At 50.4% G+C, this 25,598-nt stretch overlaps 1 protein-coding gene and 1 pseudogene across 7 annotated transcripts; both read left to right on the top strand.

The window, feature by feature from the left end:
* Positions 1-1,360: 1,360 nt before the first annotated feature.
* Positions 1,361-25,598, top strand: TRMU (tRNA mitochondrial 2-thiouridylase). 7 transcript variants are annotated; one of them, XM_033865834.2, is made up of 11 exons: positions 1,361-1,516; positions 5,135-5,300; positions 6,006-6,112; positions 16,221-16,343; positions 19,447-19,619; positions 21,130-21,183; positions 21,268-21,334; positions 22,653-22,753; positions 24,103-24,247; positions 24,670-24,752; positions 25,180-25,598. In XM_033865834.2, the coding sequence occupies exons 1-11, from the start codon at positions 1,435-1,437 to the stop codon at positions 25,342-25,344; spliced, it is 1,266 nt and encodes a 421-aa protein (XP_033721725.1). In that variant the 5' UTR covers positions 1,361-1,434; the 3' UTR covers positions 25,345-25,598. The 7 variants fall into 7 exon arrangements, with proteins under 7 accessions (XP_033721725.1, XP_033721727.1, XP_073644153.1 ...); XM_033865835.2 differs by lacking the exon at positions 1,361-1,516 and adding an exon at positions 2,876-3,061; XM_033865836.2 differs by lacking the exon at positions 16,221-16,343.
* Positions 6,127-7,221, top strand: LOC109547071 (ornithine decarboxylase pseudogene; annotated as a pseudogene).

The following is a 25,598-nucleotide window of genomic DNA, read 5'->3' as shown; positions in this document are numbered from 1 at the left end:
CAAAGCTATATTGTAATTAACTTTTAAACCAGGCACCCCCACGCTCTACTCATCTCTGGCCCAAGCACGCCTTTCAAATTTTTTTTTTTTTTTTAAATTTTTGGCCGTGTTGATCTTCGTTGCTGTGCGCGGGCTTTCTCTAGTTGCGGTGAGCGGGGGCCACTCTTTTGTTGCAGTGCACGTGCTTCTCACTGCGGTGGCTTCTTTTGCTGCAGAGCACGGGCTCTAGGCACGCGAGCTCAGTAGTTGTGGCTCGTGGGCTCTAGAGCGCAGGCTCAGTAGTTATGGCGCACGGGGTTAGTTGCTCCGCGGCATGTGGGATCTTCCCGGACCGGGGCTTGAACCCGTGTCCCCTGCACTGGCAGGCAATTTGGACTCTTAACCACTGCGCTATCAGGAAAGGCCCTCAAATCTCTTTTTAATCACACAATACCTTGCCTAGCTTATCAGTTCTTTCCGTAAATCAAAGAAGTAGAAATGAAGAATAAGTAATTAACATGACCAGATCTCTTCCCCAGCTTCCCTTTCAGTAATCTCCTGAATAAACCGTGTGACCAAACTGTGTGAACAAGATAACATCCAGAGGAAGATCCCAGTATGGTGACGACTCTGACCGCTCCCCACCTCCCCCCACACCCCCCTTCTCAATGATTGAGATTACTTCTCTGTTTCCTTTTGAAAACTCTCATGGCCGAGCAGAATCTTTGGAGGTGGTTTCTTGGGGACGCTGAGTCCCCCATCTCCCCAGACTGCCGGCATTCTGATTAAAAGCAGCTTTCCTGTCTACCATTTGTGAGTACCGATTTTGTAAGCGGAGAGCAGCAGGTCCCCCTATTCCATAACAAGACAGCTGCTGTCACGGCCTCCCAACCAGGCTCTCTGCTCAGATCCGCAGGGCAGCCACGAACATCTTCCTAGGAACGTAACTGTGATCGTGTCGCCCCTGCTCCCGCCTGGTCCGGCCCCACACCCCGTCCCCAGGCCCAGGGCCTTCGTACAGGTCGCCCTCCACCTGCTAGTCTTCCCTTCCTGCTTAGTTAAGGTAAGGCCTGCGCCCGCTGCCAGAAGAACCCCGCTGGACATCACGCCCTCGGGGCGACCTCACGTCCTTCTTTCGTTTACCAGCCTGTTCACAGGGCGCCCGCCTAAGCCACACACGACACACATACACACTAACGCAACAAACTCCGAGCGTCTCGGGGAACTGCGCTCGCCAAGAGGGAAGCTGACGGCCTGGCTGGCAGGGAGCGTGGGCGGAGAGCCGGACTCGCGAACTGAAGCCCGGGAGCGGCGGGCCAGGCGGAACTCAGGACGCCGAGAACATGCTTCCGGCCGGACCTCTTCTGCGAGAGCGCCGCCGAGGGGGCGGGACTTCCGGCGCGACGTGTTCTCGGCGGCGGCGGCGGCGACTACAAGGAAAGGTGGCCGCGGGCGATGCAGGGGGCGCGGCACGTCGTGTGCGCCGTGTCGGGCGGGGTGGACAGCGCCGTGGCCGCGCTGCTGCTGAGGCGGAGAGGTGAGGCGACCGAGGGCCCAGACCGCCCCTGAGCGGCCCCTTGTAGAGTCCCGCCCGGTCGTGCGGCGCCCCGGCCCCTCACCCTGTGCCTGGGGGTCGGAGAGCGCGCGACCGCAGCCCCGACTGCTGGGGAGCAGTCGGGCCACCCGTTACCGACGCAGTGAAGGGGGGGTCTTCGACTTCGGGGGGCCGCGTTTCTCCCTGGCTCCTAGACCCTGCATCCGGGGCGATGGCGGCGGCGTCCGCACTTAGCCCGGGGAGCGCTGACCTCTGCGGACACAGCAGCCTCCGTGGAGGTCCTTGCTCTTACGACAAACGACATGGCCGTCAGGCAACGTGTGCGACAAGTACCGACGGGTGGTCTGTTTATTAAATCGTGTCTGTGGTCTTGGTTCGGTGGATGACAAACTTTTGCGCAAAAGCGCTTGTTTCTTCAGGCGACTAACGGGTGCCCCGGGTCGGGAGCTGAGGTGAACTGCCCGTCTGACTTCTCCGTCTGTGTGGCCCTCTCTCATTGTGAGGCCTCGTACCCCTAGTGACACTTGTGGACCCTCTGCTGTGAGCCGCCTTTCGTGCTTAGGTACTTGCAATGCAGAGTGAGTGCAAGGTTCCTGACCTGGGACGAGTGATGTAAGCGCTCCCTGTCTGTGAAGTGGAGGAAACACCTACCTCACAGGGTTACTGGAAGTATTAGATAACATAATTCATACAGAGACTTAACCCCAGTACCCAGTACGTATCAGGCACTCAGAAAACAGTAGTGGTTATTAGTTCATATTATTAGTAACTGTAGCTGTTATGAAAGGTGCAATAAAGAAAGTTAAATAGCAGTATAGGCAAACTGTAGGCACATGCAATTGCGAGAAAGGGGGAAGCAACGAATCACAGAGGCGGTAGTGTTTGAGCTGAGACTTGTCGAACCCAGGTTCATGTGCCCAACGCAGAGTGAGGCTAAACAAACCGAAAGTTCGAGTTTGGAGCAGAGGAAGGTTTATTAGTTGAGGAGGTGCCAACCTGGAAGATGGGAGACCTAGACTCCTCAAATCCATGGTTGCAAGACTTGAAGGAGGAGTAGGATTTCACTAAGCAAAGATCGGGGAGGAGGAAAGCGCTTCTGGCGGAGTCAGCAGCAGGAGCTGGCTCTGGCCAGAGGGAGGCGGAAGTGAGACCGTGAGGTGGCGTTTGGGGGCGGGGGCGGTTCCGAGGAGCTCCGGTTCTTCATGTCTCAGCGCGGAAAGAATTCAGCGAGAGGCAAAGTGATAGATAAGAAGGGATGTATTAGAATAGGACGTTTGTGAGGCTTTCAAGCAGGCGGGCGAGAGGGTGCTGTGCCCTGAGAACTTAGTGGGTTACAGTTTTAAAATCAGAGGAAAGGTGGGGAGGGGGAAAAGACCACCTTCTTCCTCATTCTTGAGTAGACGTCTGTCTTCCATCATCAGCTCCTCCACATTGGCTGGGGGAGTTTTCTTGTCCCTACATGGTCAAGCCAGGACTGTCATGGCACAATGAGAATTAGCAAAAAGGCGGTAACGTATGCTAAAAATGGTAAATCATCTCAGGTTTCAGTATAATGTCACCCTTTCCTTATATTTTTGTTTTTCGTACACACAGAGGAGCATGTCCTAGGAATCATTAACTTACTGAGCTCACCGGGCAGGATGTGGGTCTCATGCCAGCATTGTTTTATTGTTTTGGGGCATGTCTCATGCTTCTGTTGCATGGTTTTGTTACTAAGCAAGCCTGCTTGGTTTTATGGTTAAGCAAACCTGCTTTCTTGAGTGATCATTAACTTACAGGGGTCTCCTGTACTTTCTTCTTTACTTACAATCCCCTAGTGGGACTAACTATTTAATTACCTACTTTGTCCCTTTACTCTGTCCCTATCAGAAGGAGAGGGGGGTGGAGAGGTAGGTTGAGCCCTGGTTATGCAATATGTTCTATGAGGGGCTTTCGCCTGTGTTGGGTAGCAGTGCAGAGCCCTTGAAGGGTTCTGACGAGGCTGTGACATGTTTGGGGAGATGTGGCAGGTGGCCCTGGAGAGTCTAGATATGTTATTTTGCTACTTCCGGAAGGTAAGCTCTCCTTCCCAGAATCCAGACTGTACAGCTTCGTATTCCAGCTTCCTTGGGTTTTGCTCCTCCGTGGGGGAAGCTGATAGACGTAGCAAAGAAAAAGCCTGATCCTCTCCACTCGGCATCGGGGTTTTTCCCAGTCTTGTTGGACGTGTGTGTTCTGTCACGTGCCTCCTGGAAAGTTAAGGACTGGCAAGGTGCTCTGGTCCCATACTGGAGTGCCAGAGCCTGTGCCCATGTAAATGGGTCACATCTCCAGAAGAAAGATGAGCAGGCAGATCAGGCTATAGAAGAGGAGATTTTTTTTTTTTTGCGGTACACGGACCTTTCACTGCTGCGGCCTCTCCCGTTGCGGAGCACAGGCTCTGGACGTGCAGGCCCAGCGGCCATGGCTCACGGGCCCAGCCGCTCCGCAGCATGTGGGATCCTCCCGGACCGGGACACGAACCCACGTCCCCTGTATCGGCAGGCGGACTCTCAACCACTGCGCCACCAGGGAAGCCCAGAAGAGGGGATTTTTAAAGCTCTGGATGTGGAGTTGTGTGTTTGTTCTGGTCAAGCTCTTGTTCTCTGCTGGGCACTGCTGGGCGCTGGGGACACGTGGGTGTATGGGACACAGCTCCATGTTTTGCTGAGCTACAGGGAGCATGGACGGGAACTACTGGCACCTAGTGTGGTGTGCACTACAAGAGAAGCAGTCACGTGGTTTGCGAAGCAGAGGAGGGAGGGCCTGTTACCTGCTGGGGTGGGGGGGTGGTCTTGCTAATGTGACCTTTTAGTATTTGGCGAAGCTGTGTCACTGAATCTCTGTTCTTTGGAGTACTGTATTAAACCTTTTACAGTCGAATGCCCCGTCTTTCATTACACTGAGCCTACCCAGAAAACAGATTTCATATGTGGTAGACACCTATGTAGTCCTAAAGCTGGTCTTTCCAGTATTTGGTTGGGTGCTTTGTAAGCGGCAGAAAAGGGAGAAAACGGTCTCAAAATATGCAGATAGTACAGCCCTTACAATAAAGTAGCCAAAATTTTAAATGTCTTTATGTCTGATGACTTAGAATCTAATTCTTAGATGGTAATTGGAAATAACTTTTGAAATGAGTTTACTTTTCTGATAACTGAATGGTGGTTTTTATTTGTTTCGAAAAATTGTGTTGAATTTCTGCTCTTCTTTCGTTCAGTCACACGTTGGCTACGCCTCTATGTGCTTGGCATTGTGCGTGGGAGCACGAAGGTGAAAAAATGCCGTCTTGTTCATACAAGATGAGCAATCTTGGGGACGCGGGCAATCAGTACAGCCCCACAGCGTCTTGTGAGGAAGGAGGCCTTTACAAAGTGCAGGGGGAGGGTCAGGGTGCGAGCATCAGCCGGAGAGTCAGAACAGTTTGCACTAAGATGTAGTCGGAGCACAGAAGGCCACGTGGCAAAGGGGGGGACTGCCAGGCACCCGTGCACAGAGGCACCGGAGAGCTCAGGAGTCACTGCTTTTTCCACCCAAGGTTGATTTCATAAACTCTCTTTAATTTGCCCTTCGCCCCTCCCCCAGGTTACCAGGTGACAGGGGTGTTTATGAAGAACTGGGACTCGCTGGATGAGCATGGAGTTTGCACGGCTGACAAAGACTGCGAAGACGCTTACAGAGTTTGCCAAATCCTAGACATCCCCTTCCATCAAGTGTCCTACGTGAAGGAGTATTGGAATGATGTGTTCAGGTGGGTGCAGTTCCCGACGCAGAAGGCTTCCTAAGGGCAGGACTGCCGTAGTCAGCCGGGCCAATGGCGTGCAGCCGGCACTTTTTGTTTTGGCAGTGGTGCTGAAGACTGTGTGTGGGAGGCCTCAGCCGCCCTCAGGGAGTCTGTGTTAGAGGTCAGGCCTGCATCCCAGAGCACCCCTAGCCCTTATTCCTGTTACTGTGCCACCTGCCAGAAGTCTCTTTAACGTCTCTGCTAAATTAGTATGAGGGAGCTAAGGCTGAGGTCTCCCACGGAAGGCTGGCTGTGACTGGTCCCTGAGGACAGATCCACTGGGCAGTAGCTGTCAGGCTGAAGAGTCAGCTGGGGTGCTGGTTAAACAGATGCCTCGACCTGGGTCTGGGATGGGGCCCTGGAACCTGCACTTGAGCAGGTGCTTCAGGTGATTCTGATGGAGGGGGTCCTTTGGGTCTTATTTTGGGAAACGGTACAGTGGGGCCTGGGGCCTGGTGAGTGTAGGTTCAGATGGAAACTGCAGCTGTCTTTAAACAGATATTTGATGAAAATATTGAAAGTGGCTCTATACTGAAGCTCTTCTGTTTTGTAGAAAATTATAGTTTTGGTAAGACAGGGAGAAACTCTAAATTAAGCAAGTAATTTAGCTGATTTATTTATCCATAGAGTGTCTCACACTTAGAAGTGAAAAGTCTTTTTCTTTTATTCCAGTGATTTTTTAAATGAATATGAAAAAGGAAGAACTCCCAATCCTGACATAGTCTGCAACAAACATATCAAATTCAGTTGTTTTTTTAATTATGCTGTGGATAATCTTGGTAAGTAACTGGGGTTATCTGCATTTGTCTTTTTAAGAATTATAAGATTTCTGGGAGCTGAGGTCGGTTTCAACATGTATCTGTTTGATATTGGTGGTGGCTTTTCTGGATCTGAGGATGTAAAGCTTAAATTTGAAGAGATCAACCCAGTCTTGGACAAGTATTTTCCATTAGACTCCAGAGTGAGAATCATAGCTGAGCCAGGCAGATAACTACGTTGCATCAGCTTTCAAGCTCACAGTTAATATCATTGCAAAAAAACCTCCCATTAGAGGAGCAGACAGGCTCTGATGATAAAGATGAGTCGAGTGAACAGACCTTTATGTATTACGTGAATGATGGAGTCTGTGGAGCTTTCAGCGGCATCCTTTATGACCATGCACATATGAAGCCCCTTCTGCAGAAGAGCCCCAAACCAGATGGGAAGTATTATCCATCCAGCATCTGGAGACTGACCTATGATGACCTCGATCGCATTGTTGAGCACTGTAACTTGCCCGAGATGCATACGGGAGATTGGATGCTCTTTGAAAACGTGGGTGCTCACACTGTCGCTGCTGAATCCACTTCAGTGGATTCCAGAGGCTGACCATCTACTATGTGATGTCAGGGCCCACGTGGCAACTGATGCAGCAAATGCAGAACCACAGCTTCCTACCCAGGTCAGAGGAGCAGGATGGTGGCACTGTGCCTGTGTCCTGTGCTTGGGAGAGTAGAATGAAGGTCACCTAGCCTGTGCTGCAACTTGTGTTGACGTGTAGACACCATTCTCATAGCTGTTAACTGTGAGTTTAGCTTGAATTAAGGGTTTGGGGGGACCATTTAACTTAGTTTCTGCAAGGTTTGGGATTTCTGTGTGAGTAGGCGTGGCACAGATGCGGCAATGTGGAAGCCCGGGAGGTGGGGTCACACTTACCTGTGTTCCTATGGAAACTGTTGCAATATTTGTTCTATGTGGCTTTTTATTCACTTCTCAAACATGCTACTAAAGAATGCCCCTCGCCTACTGAGCAAATGTTTGTAGCCTGTGCAATGGCAGGCAGAATGGACCAGAAGCTTAGTGTTGTTACCTGTTGAAAAAAATAATAAAGTATCTTGAAATTAAAAAAGGAGAATATCATAAGATTTTCAGAGAAAGCCAGAAGTCAAAGCCTTGTAAGCAGTTTCCTCTTGCAGAAGGAAAGGAAGCAGTGAAAACGATAGTATTTTGTATTTCACTGGCTAAGAAAGAACTCTCTGGCGATGCACAAATGATAGGATCCCAGGGGGGAGAGGGTGCATCTTTGTCACGGGCCGCACAGCCACAAGGACTAGCACGGTGGATTTCAGGAGAACCAACCTCAGAAAACCCTGAGGAACGAAGTGTTGGATCACTGGCGAGAGTTGAAAGGTGAGGCCCCCAGACCCTGCCTGCAGGTTCGACTTTGCTCAAAGCAGCTCTAGTTCCAGATGTGGTTATATTTAGCGGAAGTTTCAGGAGCCCTAATTCAGAACTTAAGAAACTCGGCATTTCGTTTCTTATTAGTCATCCTTTTTGCTGGTCCTACTGAGACCTTTTCTCTTGCTTTAAAAGCAGGCGTCTGCTTTGTCTCGGAAATGGGTCTGGGTCTGTAGCTGATTCTGGGTCCTGGGTCTGTTTCGTTTCTCTGGTTTGGAGCCATGTCTTAGTGGCCTGTTGGGAAAGCCCGTTTCTGCTCAAGGTCCTGCCGCCACCGACAGCTTGCCTGCAGAGTTTGTCTGTTCCCAGCTTCCTGCCTTCTCATTCCCGTCGGCCTGGTGGGACATCCCCATTCCTGTTTGTTGAACCCCCTGCTGCTGACCTGCTTACTTAGGCTCCTTGTGGTATCTGTTGCTGTGCTTTTGTGAATTCAGGTTCTTTTCTTGTCCCCTGCTGTCAGGGCCACCATAATGAGCTTCTGGAGCGCTGGATGCTGGTCTTTCACATTGTTCTGGCCCGTTGCAGCCCACCCTGCCACATCTGGCCATGTGCCAAGACATGCTGTGTGCCAGTGGCCCAGTGGGGTCACAGGACCACTGGCCACTCTGTCCTGTCAGCACTTTGCAATGACTTAAAAGGGGACAGAGTCGGCTTGCCAACCTGATACGCAAGTGACCTGCCACTGAGACGACAATGATGAAAAGTCGGTTCATGGAGTTAGGTTATTTTTTACCAAAAACGCCTATGAGAACTACGAATTGAAGTCCTAACAAATTTGAATGCTGGGCTAACACCAATAACATGAAATTGAGTAGAGATAAATGCAAAGTTTGCTACCTAGGTTCAGTAATTAAATCTCCTGGTACAGGATTGGGAGTTGATCTAGGGCCTCGAGGGGCCTCGAGCTGACTGTGAGCCTGCAGTCTGGCATCAGAGCCAGTGCAGCCCAAGTTTGCCTTGTGGTCAGGACATCCGAGGAAGGGGGAGGGGTCTGCTGGGGTCCACACTGGGCAGCCTACGTCCAGTGGCTGCATTTAGTTCCAGTTTACTCGGGAAAAAGAGTGACAGGCTCATGGAGCGTGAGTTGGTTTTTATTTTGAGAGTGTGGGAAATACTCCATCTGAGGATACTTTGGGGCCATCATAGCAGCACGCAAGCATGTGACTCAGGATCACATTCTAGCTTGGGACCCCAGAGGCCAGAGCTGGGGTGCGCAGGAGAAAGAGTTCACTCAGGGGAGGCACAAACAGCTCTTCACGGGGAATGATGCTTGCCTTTGTAGAGCTTGAAGCTCCTTGTCACCTTAGCTTTTCAGGGAGCCCCTAGGTGGCCATCTGTTAGGGATTCTTTGGAAGAATTTCTGCGGTAAACGTTTCTGAGTCTGAATTTACTGTGTGAACAGTACAACACAGAATAAAAATACTCGAAACCTAGACCTCTGAAATCTTAGGGCTTCTCACAAAGAATCCTACATTTTTGCAGTGTAACTGGTGGTTCTTTAAGGAAATAAAGTGTTTTTTTTTCTCTATTAGAAAATCAATCAAGATTTAATAATGTGTTCCTAAATGTGCTTTTTCAAGTAGTTAGTATGCAGCAGTTAATTCTTACTGTGTCTTTTGTTTTACACTGAGCTACTTTGGTTGGTTAAGTACTGAATCAGTTTTGCTGCACCTTCCTGGAAAAAGTCTCTTGCAATTCGAAACGTCTGAAATTTTCACTCAGTGCAAAGGTTATGGATTAATATGTGCCTTGGTAGGTTCTTTCACTTTTTTGCGTTATGTGGAAAGAAGAAATTGACTATGCTGCATGGTCCTTCACTGTTATAAAAATAATATGTATTTATTAAAGAAAATTTAAAACTCAGAAGAGTAAAAAAGATAAGGGAAAGTGTCACCTATAATTTCACCTCCCAGAATCAAAGGAGGAGACTTTCTGATATTTGTCTTCATTTTTTTCTGTACATTAAAAAAAGTAGAGTCATAAACTTTCTTTCCCTACTGAACAACATCATAAGCGTTTTCCCATTAAAAATTCTGTGTAAGTGGCACTGTTATTGCGGCAATGGCACTTTGATTTACTTCATGTTCTCCTGGTGTTGAACGTGTCAGTTGTTTTCAGTTTTTCCTTAGTATAAGAAACACTGAAATTAGCTTTTTGTACTTGTGTGCATATCTGAATTTTTCCTTAAGCTAGAATGAATGGATAGATATTAACTTTAGAAAGACTCTTAGAGATACAGTGAAATCTTGTAGCAAGATTGTATCAATTTAGAGACCTAAAGGCTGCTTATTTAATGGAATTTCAGGTGTGCCTCTATTCCCTGGGATCTGGGTGTTTGGGAGTGGGGCAGGTAATCTGCACAGACTGCCTGGTGTGAGACCTGGCGTCTGTCTGCTGCTTGGTGCACCCTGGGCTCCGACTGGCCAAGGCCAGCAAGTGCAAGTCTAAAATTTGATCCTCGGGACTTCCGTGGTGGTCCGGTGGTTAAGACTTGTGCTTCCACTGCAGGGGGTGCGGGTTCAATCGCGGGTCAGGGAACTAAGATCCCACATTCTGTGTGGCACGACCAAAAATATTTTTTAAATAAAAATTTTAAAAATAAGGGTGGGGCTAATGGCCGGGAGGGCTTACGCCAAGGAGTACTTCCCAGAACTTCTGCTGCCAAAGTCCTTGTCCTTGTGGTGAGCCACAGCTGCCCCCTGCCTCTGAAAGAGACCTTCCAATACTAGCGGACTGAGCTCTGCCCACCAGAGCAACACCCAGCTCCACCCACCACCAGTCCCTCCCATCAGGAAGCTTGCACAAGCCTCTCGGATAGCCTCATGCACCAGAGGGCAGACAGCAGAAGCAAGAAGAACTACAGTCCTTCAGCCTGTGGAACAAAAACCACATTCACAGAAAGATAGACAAAATGAAAAGGCAGAGGGCTATGTACCAGATGAAGGAACAAGATAAAACCCCAGAAAAACAACTAAATGAAGTGGAGATAGGCAACCTTCCAGAAAAAGAATTCAGAACAATGATAGTGAAGGTGATCCAGGACCTCGGGAAAAAAATGGAGGCAAAGATCAAGAAGGTGCAAGATATGTTTAACAAAGACCTAGAAGAATTAAAGAACAAACAAACAGATGAATAATACAATAACTGAAATGAAAAATACACTAGAAGGAATCAATAGCAGAATAACTGAGGCAGAAGAATGGATAAGTGACCTGGAAGACAGAATGGTGGAATTCACTGCCATGGAACAGAGTAAAGAAAAAAAGAATGAAAAGAAATGAAGCCTAAGAGACCTCTGGGACAACATTAAACGCACCAACATTCACCTTATAGGGGTCCCAGAAGGAGAAGAGAGAGAGAAAGGACCTGAGAAAATATTTGAAGAGATTATAGTCGAAAACTTCCCTAACATGGGAAAGGAAATAGCCATCCAAGTCCAGGAAGCACAGAGAGTCCCAGGCAGGATAAACCCAAGGAGAAACACACCGAGATACACAGTAATCAAACTGACAAAAATTGAAGACAAAGAAAAATTATTAAAAGCAACAAGGGAAAAATGACAAATAACATACAAGGGAACTTCCATAAGGTCAACAGCTGAATTCTCAGCAGAAACTCTACGAGCCAGAAGGGAATGGCATGATATATTTAAAGTGGTGAAAGAGAAGAACCTATGACCAAGTACTCTACCCACCAAGGATCTCATTCAGATTCGACAGAGAAATCAAAAGCTTTACAGACAAGTAAAAGCTAAGAGAATTCAACACCACCAAACCGGCTTTATAACAAAGCTAAAGGAACTTCTTTAAGTGGGAAACACCAGAGAAGAAAAGGACCTACAAAAACACAAACCCATAACAATTTGAAAAATGGTCATAGGAACATATATATCGATAATTACCTTAAATGTGAATGGATTAAATGCTCCAACCAAAAGACACAGGCTCACGCAATGGATACAGAAACAAGACCCATATATATGCTGTCTACAGGAGACCAACTTCAGACCTAGGGACACATATAGACTGAAAGTGAGGGGATGGAAAAAGAGATTCCATGCAAATGGGAATCAAAAGAAAGCTGGGGTACCAATACTCATATCAGATATAATAGACTTTAAAATAAAGAATGTTGCAAGAGACAAGGAAGGACACTACATAATGATCAAGGGATAAATCCAAGAAGAAGATATAGCAATTACAAATATATATGCACCCAACATAAGAGCACCTCAATACATAAGGCAGATGCTAACAGCTATAAAAGAGGAAATTGACAGGAACACAATAATAGTGGGGGACTTTTAACACCTCACTTACACCAATGGACAGATCATCCAGACAGGAAATTACTAAGGAAACACAAGCTTTAAATGACACAATAGACCAGATAGATTTAATTGATATTTATAGGACATTCCATCCGAAAACAGCAGATTACATTTTCTTCTCAAGTGCACATGAAACATTCTGCAGGATAGATCACATCTTGGGTCACAAATCAAGCCTCAGTAAATTAAAAATAATTGAAATCATATCAAGCATCTTTTCCAACCACAGTGCTATGAGATTAGAAATAAATTACAGGGGAAGAAAAGTAAACACAAACACATGGAGGCTAAACAGTACGTTACTAAATAACCAAGAGATCACTGAAGAAATCAGAGGAAATCAAAAAATACCTAGAAACAAATGACATGGAAAACACAATGATCCAAAACCTATGGGATGCAGCAAAAGCAGTTCTAATAGGGAAGTTTATAGCAATACAGTCCTACCTCAAGAAACAAGGAAAAGCCCAAATAAACAATCTAACCTTACACCTAAAGCAACTAGAGAAAGAAGAACAGACAAAACCCCAAGTCAGTAGAAGGAAGTAAATCATAAAGATCAGCGCAGAAATAAATGAAATAGAAACAAAGAAAACAATAGCAAAGATCAATAAAACGAAAAGCTGGTTCTTTGAGAAGATAAACAAAATTGATAAACTTTTAGCCAGACTCATCAAGAAAAAGAGGGAGAGAACTCAAATCAATTAAATTAGAAATGAAAAAGGAGAAGTTACAACAGACACCACAGAAATACAAAGCATCCTAAGAGACTACTACAAGCAACTCTATGCCAATAAAATGGACAACCTAGAAGAAATGGACAAATTCTTAGAAAGGTATAACCTTCCAAGACTGAACCAAGAAGAAACAGAAAATATGAACAGACCAATCACAAGCAATGAAATTGAAACTGTGATTAAAAATCTTTCAACAAACAAAAGTCCAGGACCAGATGGCTTCACAGGTGAATTCTATCAAACATTTAGAGACGAACTAACACCCATCCTTCTCAAGCTCTTCCAAAAAATGACAGAGGAAGGAACACTCCCAAACTCATTCTACAAGGCCACCATCAGCCTGATACCAAAACAAGACAAAGATACTACAAAAAAAGAAAATTACAGACCAATATCACTGGTGAATATAGATGCAAAAATCCTCCACAAAATACCAGCAGACAGCATCCAACAACACATTAAAAGGATCATATACCATGATCAAGTGAGATCCCAGGGATGCAAGGATTCTTCAGTATACACAAATCAGTGTGATACATCATATTAACAAATTGAAGAATAAAGACCATATGATCATCTCAATAGATGCAGGAAAAGCTTTTGACGAAATTCAACACCCATTTATGATAAAAACTCTCCAGAAAGTGGGCATAGAGCGAACTTACCTCAACATAATAAAGGCCATATATGACAAACCCACCGCAAACATCATTCTCAATGGTGAAAAACTGAAAGCATTTCCTCTAAGATCAGGAACAAGACAAGGATGTCCACTCTCGCCACTATTATTCAACATAGTTTTGGAACTCCTAGCAATGGCAATCAGAGAAGAAAAAGAAAAGGAATTCAAATTAGAAAAGAAGAAATAAAACTATCACTGTTTGCAGATGACATGATACTATACATAGATAATCCTAAAGATGTCACCAGAAAACTACTAGAGCTAATCAATGAATTTGGCAAGGTTGCAGGAAACAAAATTAATACACAGAAATCTCTTGCATTCCTATACACTAATGATGAAAAATCTGAAAGAGAAATTAAGAAAACAGTCCCATTCACCGTTGCAACAAAAAGAATAAAATACCTAGGAATAAACCTACCTAAGGAGGTGAAAGACCTGTACTCAGAAAACTATAAAACACTGATGAGGGCTTCCCTGGTGGTGCAGTGGTTGAGAGTCTGCCTGCTGATGCAGGGGACACAGGTTCGTGCCCCGGTCCAGGAAGATCCCACATGCCACAGAGCGGCTGGGCCTGTGAGCCATGGCCGCTGAGCCTGCGCGTCCGGAGCCTGTGCTCCGCAACGGGAGAGGCCACAGCAGTGAGAGGCCTGCGTACAGCAAAAAAAAAAAAAAAAAAAAACACTGATGAAAGAAGTCAAAGATGACACAAACAGATGGAGAGATATACCATGCTCTTGGATTGGAAGAATCAATATTGTGAAAATGACTATACTACCCAAAGCAATCTACAGATTCAGTGCAATGCCTATCAGAGTACCAATGGCATTTTTTACAGAACTAGAACAAAAAAATCTTAAAATTTGTGTGGAGACACAAAAGACCTCAAATAGCCAAAGCAATCTCGAGGGGAAAAAAAGGAGCTGGAGGAATCAGGCTCCCTGACTTCAGACCATACTACAAAGCTACAGTAATCAAGGCAATATGGTACTGGCACAAAAACAGAAATATAGATCAATGGAACAGGATAGAAATCCCAGAGATAAAGCCACACACCTGTGGTCAACTAATCTATGACAAAGAAGGCAAGGATATACAATGGAGAAAAGACAGTCGCTTCAATAAGTGTGCTGGGAAAACGGGACAGCTACATGTAAAAGAATGAAATTAGAACACTCCCTAACACCATACACAAAAATAAAAATGGATTAAAGATCTAAATGTAAGACTGGACAGTATAAAACTCTTAGAGGAAAACATAGGAAGAACACAATATGACATAAATTACAGCAAGATCTTTTTTGATCCACCTCCTAGAGTAACGGAAATAAAATCAAAAGTAAACAAGTGGGACGTAATGAAACTTAAAAGCTTTTGCACTGCAAAGGAAACTATAAACAAGACAATTGTTTATAGTTTATAGTTTATAGTTTATAGTTCCTATAGTTTATAGGAAACTATAAACAAGACAATTGACAATTTTGCACTGCAAAGGAAACTATAAACAAGACAAACTATAAACAAGACAATTCTCCCATTCTCCCTCAGAATGGGAGAAAATATTTGCAAAGGAATCGACGGACAAAGGATTAATCTCTAAAATATATAAACAGTTCATGCAGCTCAATATTAAAAATACAAACAACCCAGACAAAAAATGGGCAGAAGACCTAAATTTGTCCAAAGAAGACATACAGATGGCCAAGAAGCACATGAAAAGCTGCTCAACATCACTAACTAGAGAAATGCAAATCAAAACTACAGTGAGGTTATCATCTCACACCAGTTAGAATGGGCTTCATCAGAAAATCTAGAAACAACAAATACTAGAGAGGGTATGCAGATAAGGGAACCCTCTTGCATCTCGGTGGGAATGTAAATTGATACAGCCACTATGGAGAACAGTATGGAGGTTCCTTAAAAAACTAAAAATATAATTACCATATGATCCAGCAATCCCACTACTGGGCATATAACCAGAGAAAAACCATAATTCAAAAAGACACATGCACCCCAGTGTTCATTGCAGCACTATTTACAATAGCCAGGTCATGGAAGCAACCTAAATACCCATCAACAGACGAATGAATAAAGAAGATATGGTACATATATACAATGGAATATTACTCAGCTATAAAAAGGAATGAAATTGGGTCATTTGTAGAGACATGGATGGACCTAGAGGCTGTCATACAGAGTGAAGTAAGTCAGAAAGAGAAAAACAAATATCGTATGTTAACACGTATATGTGGAATCTAGAAAAATGGTACAGATGAACTGGTTTGCAGGACAGAAATACAGACACAGATGTAGAGAACAAACGTATGGACACCAAGGGGAGAAAGGGGCAGAGGGTAGTGGTGGTGGGATGAATTGGGAGATTGGGCTTGACATATATACACTAATATGTATAAAACAGATAACTAATAAGAACGTGCTATATAAAAAAAAATTTAAAAATAAATTAAAAAATCTCCGGAGATTTCCCTGGTGGTGCAGTGGTTAAGAATCCGCCTGCCAGTGCAGGGGATACAGGTTCGATCCCTGGTCCGGGAAGATCCATATGCCGCGGAGCAACTAAGCCTGTTGAGCCTGCACTCTAGAGCCTGTGAGCCACAACTGCTGAGCCTGCGTGCCACAGCTACTGAAGCCCGCATGCCTAGAGCCCGTGCTCCGCAACAAGAGAAGCCACGACAATGAGAAGCCCATACTCCTCAGCGAAGAGTAGCCCCTGATCGCCACTACTAGAGAAAGCCCGTGCACAGCAACGAAGACCCAACGCAGCCAAAAAATTTATAAAACAGAATGTCAGTTGTATTAAAGTATTTGACAGGATAGATATCTGTACTATAAAATTAAAATTAAAAAAAAATTTTAAATAAAAATAAAATCTGATCTTCGTATTTTTAAAAACCTCTCAGGAGCAGATGCAGTTGCTACGGGTCACTATGCAAGAACGTCCCTGGAAGATGAAGAGGTCTTTCAGCAGAAGCACGTTAAGAGGCCAGAAGGGCTTTTTAGAAATCGATTTGAAATTAGAAATGGTGAGTAAAAGTGCCTGGGCCAGAGCTTAATTATTTGTGAATGAAGTAAACTATTTTGAAGAATGACAGTGAGTTGTTTGAGCACACCTGCACGACTTCTCTCCATGTGTTCCAAACTAGCTCATTGGTTTTGGTTTCCTCTTCAAAAAAGGACAGTTACCGAGAGGGTCGTTTTCCCCAAGGGCCTGTGATTGGTACCAGGAAGAGGCTCAGGTGGGGCGCCCGGGCCAGGGCTGCTGGGAAACTGAAGCCGTAATTCGTAACCCAGTTCTGGGAGGAGACGCACAACAATAATAATTGGAGTGTAACAGGCCCTGATTCTTGCCCTCGAGTTTGTGAGGACTTGAGATTGAGGTGTTCTTTAGTGTGACATGAGTGCTGGGACCTGACATGGCACAGGCCTGGCAGCCAGGCTTGTAACTATGCTTACGAAGATTACATATATAAATTAGCTCATCAGTGTCAAAGGGAGCGAAGTTCCACCTGCCTAGAAAATGCCAGGCAGTCACCTGGGAAGCTGCTGGCTTGTCCTGGTACATCTGCATGTAGAACAGAGGAGTTGGCGTCATTATTAAGTGAAAGGCAAGATGGGGCTCGGAGCCCTGTTTCTGTGGGCAGTTTCCACTGCTGCAGCCCCGTGGGGGAGTTGGCATTTCCCTGCGTCTGGCCTGCCCTGGCCGCCTCACGCCCACCGCCTCCCTTCCCGCGCCCCTCTTGGCAGTGCCAGCATGCGGGTTCTCTGGTTCTGTTTCTCAGATGAGGAAACTGAAGCTTGGCTGCACTCGCCAACCGGGGTGCCTCGGGTTGGGGGTCTGGATCCCAGCTGCGTTTGTTCAGCTCCGTCGTCCCTGGTCGTTGTGCCGTCCTCCGTGTCATCCGGCCTGATCCACCCTGTTTTCCTTCTCTCTCCCTCCTTCCCCCCTCTCACAGCAGCCGAGGCCAGAGATAACCTTACTGGCAGGGCCCAGACAAGGACACCGCCTACGTGATGTTGGGAAGGCCTCTCGCTGCTGCCTGCAGGGCGCTGGGCCGTTTGTGTTCCCTGTGGGGGCGTGTGTGTATGTGTGTGTGTGTCTGTGTGTGTGGTTGGGGGCTGATGTGTGGGGAGAGGTGACCGCTTCCCTCCCCGGTGCTGCCTTCGCACTCCTGGGCAACCCTCACCAGGAAACCCTCCACGTCAGGAGGACACGGCTTTGACTGCCCAGCCCTGCCGCCTGGGGACTCCATGGTGGAATTTGCCCAGTGAACGTCGGTCTGAGGGGCCTGAGTAGATGAAGGATTTGTTTCCACGTCACATGCCACCCCCGCTTACCTCCTAGAACACGTGGCGCCTCACAGAGCTGTCTGGGCCTTTTTGACAGGCCGGAGGCGCTCAGACCTCTGACTGCATTGGCGTGTGCTTTGTTCTGTGTAGCTGTTTTGATAATACCACAGTGTCTTTGTTCTCTGTGTGCGTTTTAGGCACCTAGAGATTTTTATTTTGCTCTGACTCAGTTGCCCTGGAGACCTGGTCTGGGGCCTCCTGGCCTGGGTCCCTGGGGAGAGCGCATAGGGGCAGCAGAGTCCAGCCTGCGCTCCTGACCCCGGGCCCTGGGCCAGGGTAGATGTCCTCCCCCGTCCCCGTGGCAGGTAGCACCACGGCCGACCCGGAGGAGCGAAGGTGTGAATGAGGCTCCAGGCACAGGCAGACCCTTGCCTAGCAGGCATCCCTGTCCATGGTTTAGGGTTCCTGCTTGCTTTCTTAAAAATCATAGATTTTGAGTTTGTTTTAAAATAACCCAGAACTTTGAGAAATTGCAAATTGCTCCCAGTATTCTGAGGCTTTCATATGCACTTAGACTGTTTAAGTTTAGTTTTGAAACAAAAAAGAACCTTTGGCAAATGAGTCTGCCTACCTGACGGCTGGTTGACTGAACTCAGTTTTTCACTTTTCACTTGATGCTGTTGTTTTGTACGTAAAAAGTGGTGGAATAGAAACCAGGTGACTGAGCTCAGTTTCCAGCTCTGCGCTTCTCTCCCTGCACCATTGTGGGCAATCACTTTCATTATCTGAGCCTCAGTTTCCTCATCTGAAAATGGGGATAATTCTGTCATAGGGCTAAAGTGAGAATCAAATTTGAGGTCACGGGTGGAAAACATTAGCTACACAGAGAGCATGTTACACATGTGACTGGGCCGAGCTGCACGCTGCACTTGGGCTGTTTGTACCCTTGGCACGGGTGTGAGCTGTGGGTGTGACTTGCCGAGGCTTTGCTTAGCCCTGGTTGTGAGTCACGTGGAAAGAATCTGGAACACTGGTGTCACGTTCGGTTTCCTCCGTTGGTCATTGAGCTGCAGAGTGGGGGACCCAGCGTCTGCAGTCATGGAAGGTCTGTAACACACTAGGCAGGACCGAGGGACCCGGAGATGGAGGCGGGCCTTGTTTCCTGAACCGCATCCCGTGGCCAGGGTCAGTCACAGCTCTGCACTGTCGCTGTCCAGCCGGGAACGGGTGTTTACAATGAATAGAACATTAGAGAAACTGCAGAGGAGCAGCTGACGGACGTCAACTCGAACCATAAGAAAAGCCCACTGTGACCAAGTGGGGAGTACGTTTAGAAGCCGGGTGCTGCGGGGGGACGTGGTTGGCGTCCACTGTGGGACCTGGGAGGTGAGCAGGGTCCCTGAGAGCAGCCACGGTGCAAACACATCCTGTGGTTATTAGGAAACAGCACAGCTGACACCATTTCAGCAGGATTTTCTGTACGTTGTCTCGTCCAGTTTTCCCAGATGTGGCTGAGTTTTTTTCTTAATACTTCATAACATTTTTGTCATGTGATGTTTAATCTTTGCAGATATAGTCTGACATATGAACTGGAATAAATGTCCTTATCACATAAACTCTACCCTCTGCATAGTTTTTTCAATAGTAGATCAGTTAGGGATGAGGATTTTTCTTACCTTAACCACGGCAGTTCTCTTTTCTGGAAGTCTTCTACTGAGTATTGATCTTTGTTTCTGCCAGACCAGGGGTAATCTATCAAAGTAAACAGAAGGACATTATTAAAAGCAAAGTATGATGATTTTTATTCCTGCAACATCTTTTGTTCTTTACTCTTGGCAGTGGTAAAACTTCTGCAAGCAGCTGACAGCTTTAAAGACCAGACCTTCTTTCTCAGCCAGGTTTCCCAGGATGCCCTGAGGAGAACCCTCTTCCCCCTGGGGGGATTAACAAAAGATTTTGTAAAGAAAATAGCTGCTGAGAATAGACTTCATCATGTGCTTCAGAAAAAAGAGGTAGGATTGAGGGGTGTGCGTGCTCCCAGCCTGGGGTCCTGCACCACCTCCCCTGCCTGGGATCTGGCGTCGAGCGAGGAGCCCGTCGTGCACACAGTGGGAGGGGCTGGGTCCTTCAGAAAGCAGCAGAGGAGGGACCTCTCCCTCCCGGCCGTGCCTTGGCCCCCCGGAGTGGCAGCTGTCCTGGCCGCTAGGTGGCTGGCTGGGGTGCTCTTGGCTCAGCTGCCAGGTGAGAGCAGGACGGTGAGGACCGGGCTCTGAGACCCCCATCAGCACACACGTCTCTGTTTCCATCCACGCGTCAGCACGGCCTCGTCAGGTGTCTTCTTTGCGCCAGGCTCTGCACCACTGGCCTCTGAGGACGCGGTGAGGAGCGCAGTTCCACCCCTGCCTTCAGGGAGCTTACATCAAGGGGGCAGACAGACAAACCTACCGTTGTAAACTCGGAAGGTGTCCCTGAGAGAAGGTGTAGGGTCCGGTGAGAGAAAATTCGGGGGCAGGGACAGACACCAGGAAAGGCCTCCAAGGAAAGTCTGTCTGTCCTCAGGCCTCAGGGTGAATAGGATTTAGTGTCACGTAGACGGTCGGGGAAGAGCCTGTGCAAAGGCCCCGAGCCTGGCGCAGTGGTGGAGTTGAGGTGAAGCCAGTGTGGTGGGCGCTTGGTGCTAGAGGGTGGGGTGCAACGTGGGAGGGGTCCCAGCGGGCTCGGCAGACCCTGGGGCGGTTGGTCTAACCAGGCGGCTTCGGGTTGAGGCGGCCTTAGCTGCAGCCACTGCTTCACGTCTGTCCTGGGGACGGGCACAGCTGTGCTCTTGCCAGCAAGTTGCTGTCCCCAGGGAAGCCAGCCCGGTGCCCATCCCTCCACCTGTAGCATCTCGACTCATGTCTCTACCTGTTCGGTTTCTGGGTGTGACCGGTAAGAGCTGAGCAAGCCGCCCTCATAGGACCCGTGTTCTAGGGACACAGGCCAGCGCGTGAGCGAGGAAGCCGAACCATGGGCGCGGGACGGCGAGCCTGTTCCCGCTAGGCCTTCCCGCGTGCTAGAAACGTCACCTGGAGAAAAGACTCTCCTTCCTCGGACCCTCCGCGATGCTTCACCTCGTGGCCTGGCTTGTACTTCCTGCTTCTGCTCTGGTCCCTGTCTCTCCCCTGAGACTCACCGACTGGCCTGAGGGCTTAAGCAGCTTTAGTGTTTTCCTGGGCGGCTGGTCTGAGGGTCTGCAGCGCGGGGCCGGGCCCGGCTGGGTGTGGAGGTGACACTGCCTACTTAGCTGCCGAGGTCCGTGTCTGGGGCCTGAAGTAAGCCCCTGAGATCTGTTTGTGGCTGGGACTGGTGTGTGTGGTGCTGGAGAAGGGAAGCCAGGCCCCTGGCCCGGGGGAGGGGCGGCTTGGGGCAGGTGAGGCCCCGAGAGGCCCTGTGTGTCCCTCCCGCCCCTGCCCAGGCTCTCCACGTGGAGTGCAGGACCCCACCCGGCCGTTCGTCTCACGGTCGGCCTTCCTTTCGTTTCAGAGCATGGGCATCTGTTTCGTTGGTAAAAGAAATTTTGAAAATTTCATCCTTCAGGTGAGTGGCTTTTGATGCAAAAGGTTGGAGGCGCGTTTCTGCTCTGGACCTGGATCCGTTAGCAATGAAACGTTTGTTTTCCAGTATTTACAGCCTCGACCTGGTAAATTTATTTCAATAGAAGACAATAAGGTTCTGGGAACGCATAAAGGTGAGATGCAACCCTGGGCTGCTTTTCTTCCTGAGCTCCTTGAGGCGTGGGGCAAGTTTGAGCTCTGGGGAGTTAGAGATGATTCCAGTCCCGCAGGCATGGCGGTGGGTGGCGCCAGGGAAGGTGGGAGTGGCTCTGACCCGGTGTTTGCGATTTGAGACTTGCGCTCCTTTTAAGCATCGCAGCCGATAACAGAGGATGCCGTCTGGTTCAGAAGCCTCACTCTCTGAGCTATGTATTAAGTCTCCATGAATAGACTTATTTTTTCATTACATACAGAGAATACCAGACTACAGAAAAACTCCACTGGAGGGAAGGAGTTAGGTTGACTTCAGAGCATGAGTTTCATGACTTAGGACGCCGTGAAGAGTTGGGACCAGAAGGTGGCCCTCCTGGCCGGAGTGCTGCACCCCAGGTGCTGCTCCCTCATTCGCAGACGCCGCTGGGGGTTGGGGCACCCTGAGCCTGCCCTGAGCCGGCGTGGGGAGGACGGGTCAGGCGCGAGAGTTCACAGCCCAGGTGGGACGACAGAGGCGGGCTTGGTCAACGGTGGGGCTGTGCCCTTGGGGGCCTGGTGACAGACGAGACTTGGTCCAGCGTGGGTCTGACCTGCCGGAAGGACGAGGGCTGGGGCTCAGACATGGACACTCCCAAGGGGCTTGTTCCTTGGAGACCCTCACCTCGGTTTGGGCTGGACAGCTTCCCCTTCCTGGTGCTGTTGGAGGGAGCGGGCCTTAGACGTCACGGGCTCCCAGAGAGCTGAGCGTTTCTGAGGGAGGACGTGCCGGCCCTGCTGGGGACAACTTGCAGGGCGCTCGCAGCCTGTCCCGGCAGGAGGCTGCCAGGGCACACAGGGGAGCCCAGATCTGTTGCCTGGCTTGCAGAAGTGGAGCGCTGAGCTTGGCGCCGGTTCCCCCGTGGGGCTGGGGGCTGGGGGCTGGAGGAGGCGTGGCCTAGCCGGCTGGCCTTGTGGTATTTGTGGTGGGGGTGAGGGTGCACAGAGAAACTGGGGCAGCCTGGTGTCCGGGCCCCGAGGCGGTTAGTACACGGCGGCTCGACCCCTCGGCAGGAGGAGCTCGTGGCTTCAGGCGGGGCACTTGGCCCATGTTCTAAAGGAGCGGTCCCTGCTCCTGGTGGGTCAGGGGGCCGCGCAGCTGGAACGGCTCCTCGCGGGGTGGGAGGTACAGCCTAAGCCAGGCCGCCCGGGTGGTCCGCAGAGGGAGCCTCCTGCCTGCTGCCTCCCAGCCTCCTCCCCGTCGCGAGGGTGGGACGTTTGAGACGGGGCCCCTCCCACCTCGCTGAGAAACTGTTTCCACAGGTTGGTTCCTGTATACTTTGGGCCAGAGAGCCAACATAGGTGGCTTGCGGGAGCCCTGGTACGTGGTGGAGAAGGATGGCGTCAGGGGCGACGTGCTCGTGGTGAGTCGGGCGGGTGAGGTGACGGAGGCCTGGTTGTGGCAGAGCCCACGGTGCTGAGCCAGGCAGGGTGGGGCGTCTGCAGGGCAGCTGCGGTCAGGCGCATCCTTGCCTTTCCTCTGCCTCCTCCCGGGATTGGCCCTAGGTACCAGAAGGGTTTTGTTTAAGGTACTAGGCTTTTACTGTATGCTGGTCGCATTATTAATCACATCAATCCTTGTAGATAGATGTATTCCTCCGATTTTACAAGACTCAAAGATTAAGTAACGTGGGAAGGTCCCTTGGAGCGGGGGTGGCTCAGTGCCTGGGACAGGGCCTGCACACAGAGGCCTCCAGCGATTCACTGTTGAACAGATAGGGTGCAGAGCTGGGACCGACCTAGGCCTTCTGCCGCAGCGGGGCTCTGGGCCACTGGACCCGGGACTGTGTCCCCAAGCTCTAGAGCCGGACTTCACAAAGGGGGCATGTTTGCCCTGCTCCCCTCCCTGGGACATTTGGCAGGGCCTGGGGACATTTCAGCATCACGGCATGGGGGAGGGAGGAGGGGAGCAGGTGCTGCTGGCATCCAGGGGGTGAAGCCAGGGAGCCCCGTCCCCTCCACAGTGATCCGCCCCACATCTCAGCAGTGCCGAGGCTGAGCGTCCCGGCTCTGAGCACGCTCTGTCCCAGAGCTGGGGGACCCTCCGTTAGATGCGGGCAGAGGGGCCAGCAGGCCTCTGGGACACCACCGCCCAGAAGAGCCCTGGGCGCAAGGGCCTGGACGGTGATTCTGGTCCAGCATGAGTTAAAGGGACTTCAGTGTAAAGCTTAGCTGTCTCTTTTGCTTTGAGAAAGGACATCCACCGACACTTGTGCCCTGTGTGGGTCTCCTTATCTACTTAGAGCCCAAGGGCCCTGGGCTTGATGCCCTTGGTCCTCCCTCAGGGGAGGCCTACTAAGTCCTAGGAGGCCAGGTGCATGGAGGCCTAGGAGGCCTGTCCCCAGCCACGTGGGGCTTGGTGGGATCCCTGTGGCGATGTGGCTGTCTCGTGTGCGTCTGGCCCTGGGACGCCGGGTTGTGGTGGGGGCAGGGTGAACTTCCAGGAGGAGAGGTCATGGGGTTGGATCGCATGCTCCTCTGCTATTTGCTGAGTGTGGCCATGACGAGTGACTTTCCCTCTCGTGCCTCAGTTTCCTCATCTTCAAAGTGGGGTAGACAGGCTCGAGGGATAAGCGCATGAATTTCCACGTGTCAGCGTGGATTTCAGTGAGTGTTTACTGTTATCATTAGTAATGAAGTGCAGAGGGGGCTTTGGGGCAGGACCCTCCACTGAGGGCTCCAGGGCGTCACGTCCTCGCGCTCCGCTCCGCAGGCCCCCCGGACAGACCACCCGGCCCTGTACAGGGACCTGCTGCGGACCGGCCGCGTGCACTGGGTGGCTGAGGAGCCGCCCGCAGCCCTGGTCCGCGACAAGATGATGGAGTGCCACTTCCGGTTCCGCCACCAGATGGCGCTAGGTGACTGAGCGGGGATCCCCGGGTGAGGCCAGCGTTAGGACCGGCGATTCGACCTGGGCCCGGGCCCCCACTGTTCAGATTGTACAACGTGTAGGCCTCCTTGCCCTCTGCCTCCGCAGAGACAGCCTGGGGGGCGCTGAGGCCAGCTTAGCCTCCTTTGTCCGTGACACAGGGTCGGTCGGTCTCTGGAAGAGGGCAGGTTGCCAGGGCGGGTGGGACTGAGGGTCCCGCTGGCAGGCCGCCGGCAGGTAGTGTGTGTGCCGCCCCGGGGCCCGGGCGGGCGGCGCGGAGCCCCTCTGGCCGTCGCCCCGAGCTTCCTTTGTCCTCGCTGCCTGCTCCTTCCTCCCCGGGGGCCCAAGGCCTGGGTCTGAGCACATGTGGCAAGGCCAGCACCCCCTCCAAGGGTCCTCCTCTTCCCCCAGTGCCCTGCGTGCTGACCCTCAATCAAGATGGCACTGTGTGGGTGACGGCCGTGAAGGCTGTGCGGGCTCTCGCCCTGGGACAGGTGAGTGGGGGTCTCAGCCCCAAGTCTGCGCCTGCCTTTGCCCCGGAACCCGGCCCTCCTCAGCAGCTGCTCGGCCGCTTGGAGGAGCAGGCTTCGTGCTCTGGAAGGATGGCATTTCCTCCGGACCGGAGCAGCTGGTCTCCAGGGGGAGCTGAGGGGCAGAGGGGCTGCGGTGCTCGGCTCACACAGTCTGCAAGGGTGGGTGCACAGGCAGCCCTGCAACCGTGAGGCATGGCTCTTGCGCGGCTAGTGGGAGTGCCGGCTGCCCTGCCCTGGCCCGCCGCTGGTCTGGGCCCCGGGGACAAGGACAGAAGATGGGGAGGCAGAGCATTGCCCCTCCCCAGCCCCAGGTCCGGGCTCCTGGCTGCACTGTGGGCACCCGGATGCTGGGTCGCACTGCAGGTGACACGGCCTCTCTCCTCTGCAGTTCGCTGTGTTCTACAAAGGGGGCGAGTGCCTGGGCAGTGGGAAGATCCTGCGCCTGGGGCCATCCGCCTACACACTCCAGAAGGGCAGGAGCAGACCCGATGTGACCGTGGAGGGCTCCAGCATCGGCCGGGGTGACAGCCCGGGCCAGGGACCCACGCTCTGACAGAGGCCGAGCGGCTGCTGTGGGGCTCATGGGAGGAGACGTGGACGAGCGGAGCCGGGGGCAGGGCCGCTTCAGAGCCAGGGAGAGCCCATCCTCTCTGCTTGCTGGCCGGCGGGTCTGTCCCAAGTGCCCCATGGGTAGAGTTCCTCTTGCGCACCCCCTAGAGGGCTTCCCGTCCGGGGGCATGCCGAGGGGACCTGTGGGGAGGGATGGATGGGCTGCAGGGGCAGTACCCAATAAAAACTCTGTCTGGG

Source organism: Tursiops truncatus, chromosome 11 (assembly GCF_011762595.2).
Source record: "Tursiops truncatus isolate mTurTru1 chromosome 11, mTurTru1.mat.Y, whole genome shotgun sequence".
NCBI lineage: Eukaryota > Metazoa > Chordata > Mammalia > Artiodactyla > Delphinidae > Tursiops > Tursiops truncatus.
The sequence above is the reverse complement of the archived record's forward strand: the minus strand, read 5'-3'. Positions and strand labels throughout refer to the sequence as shown.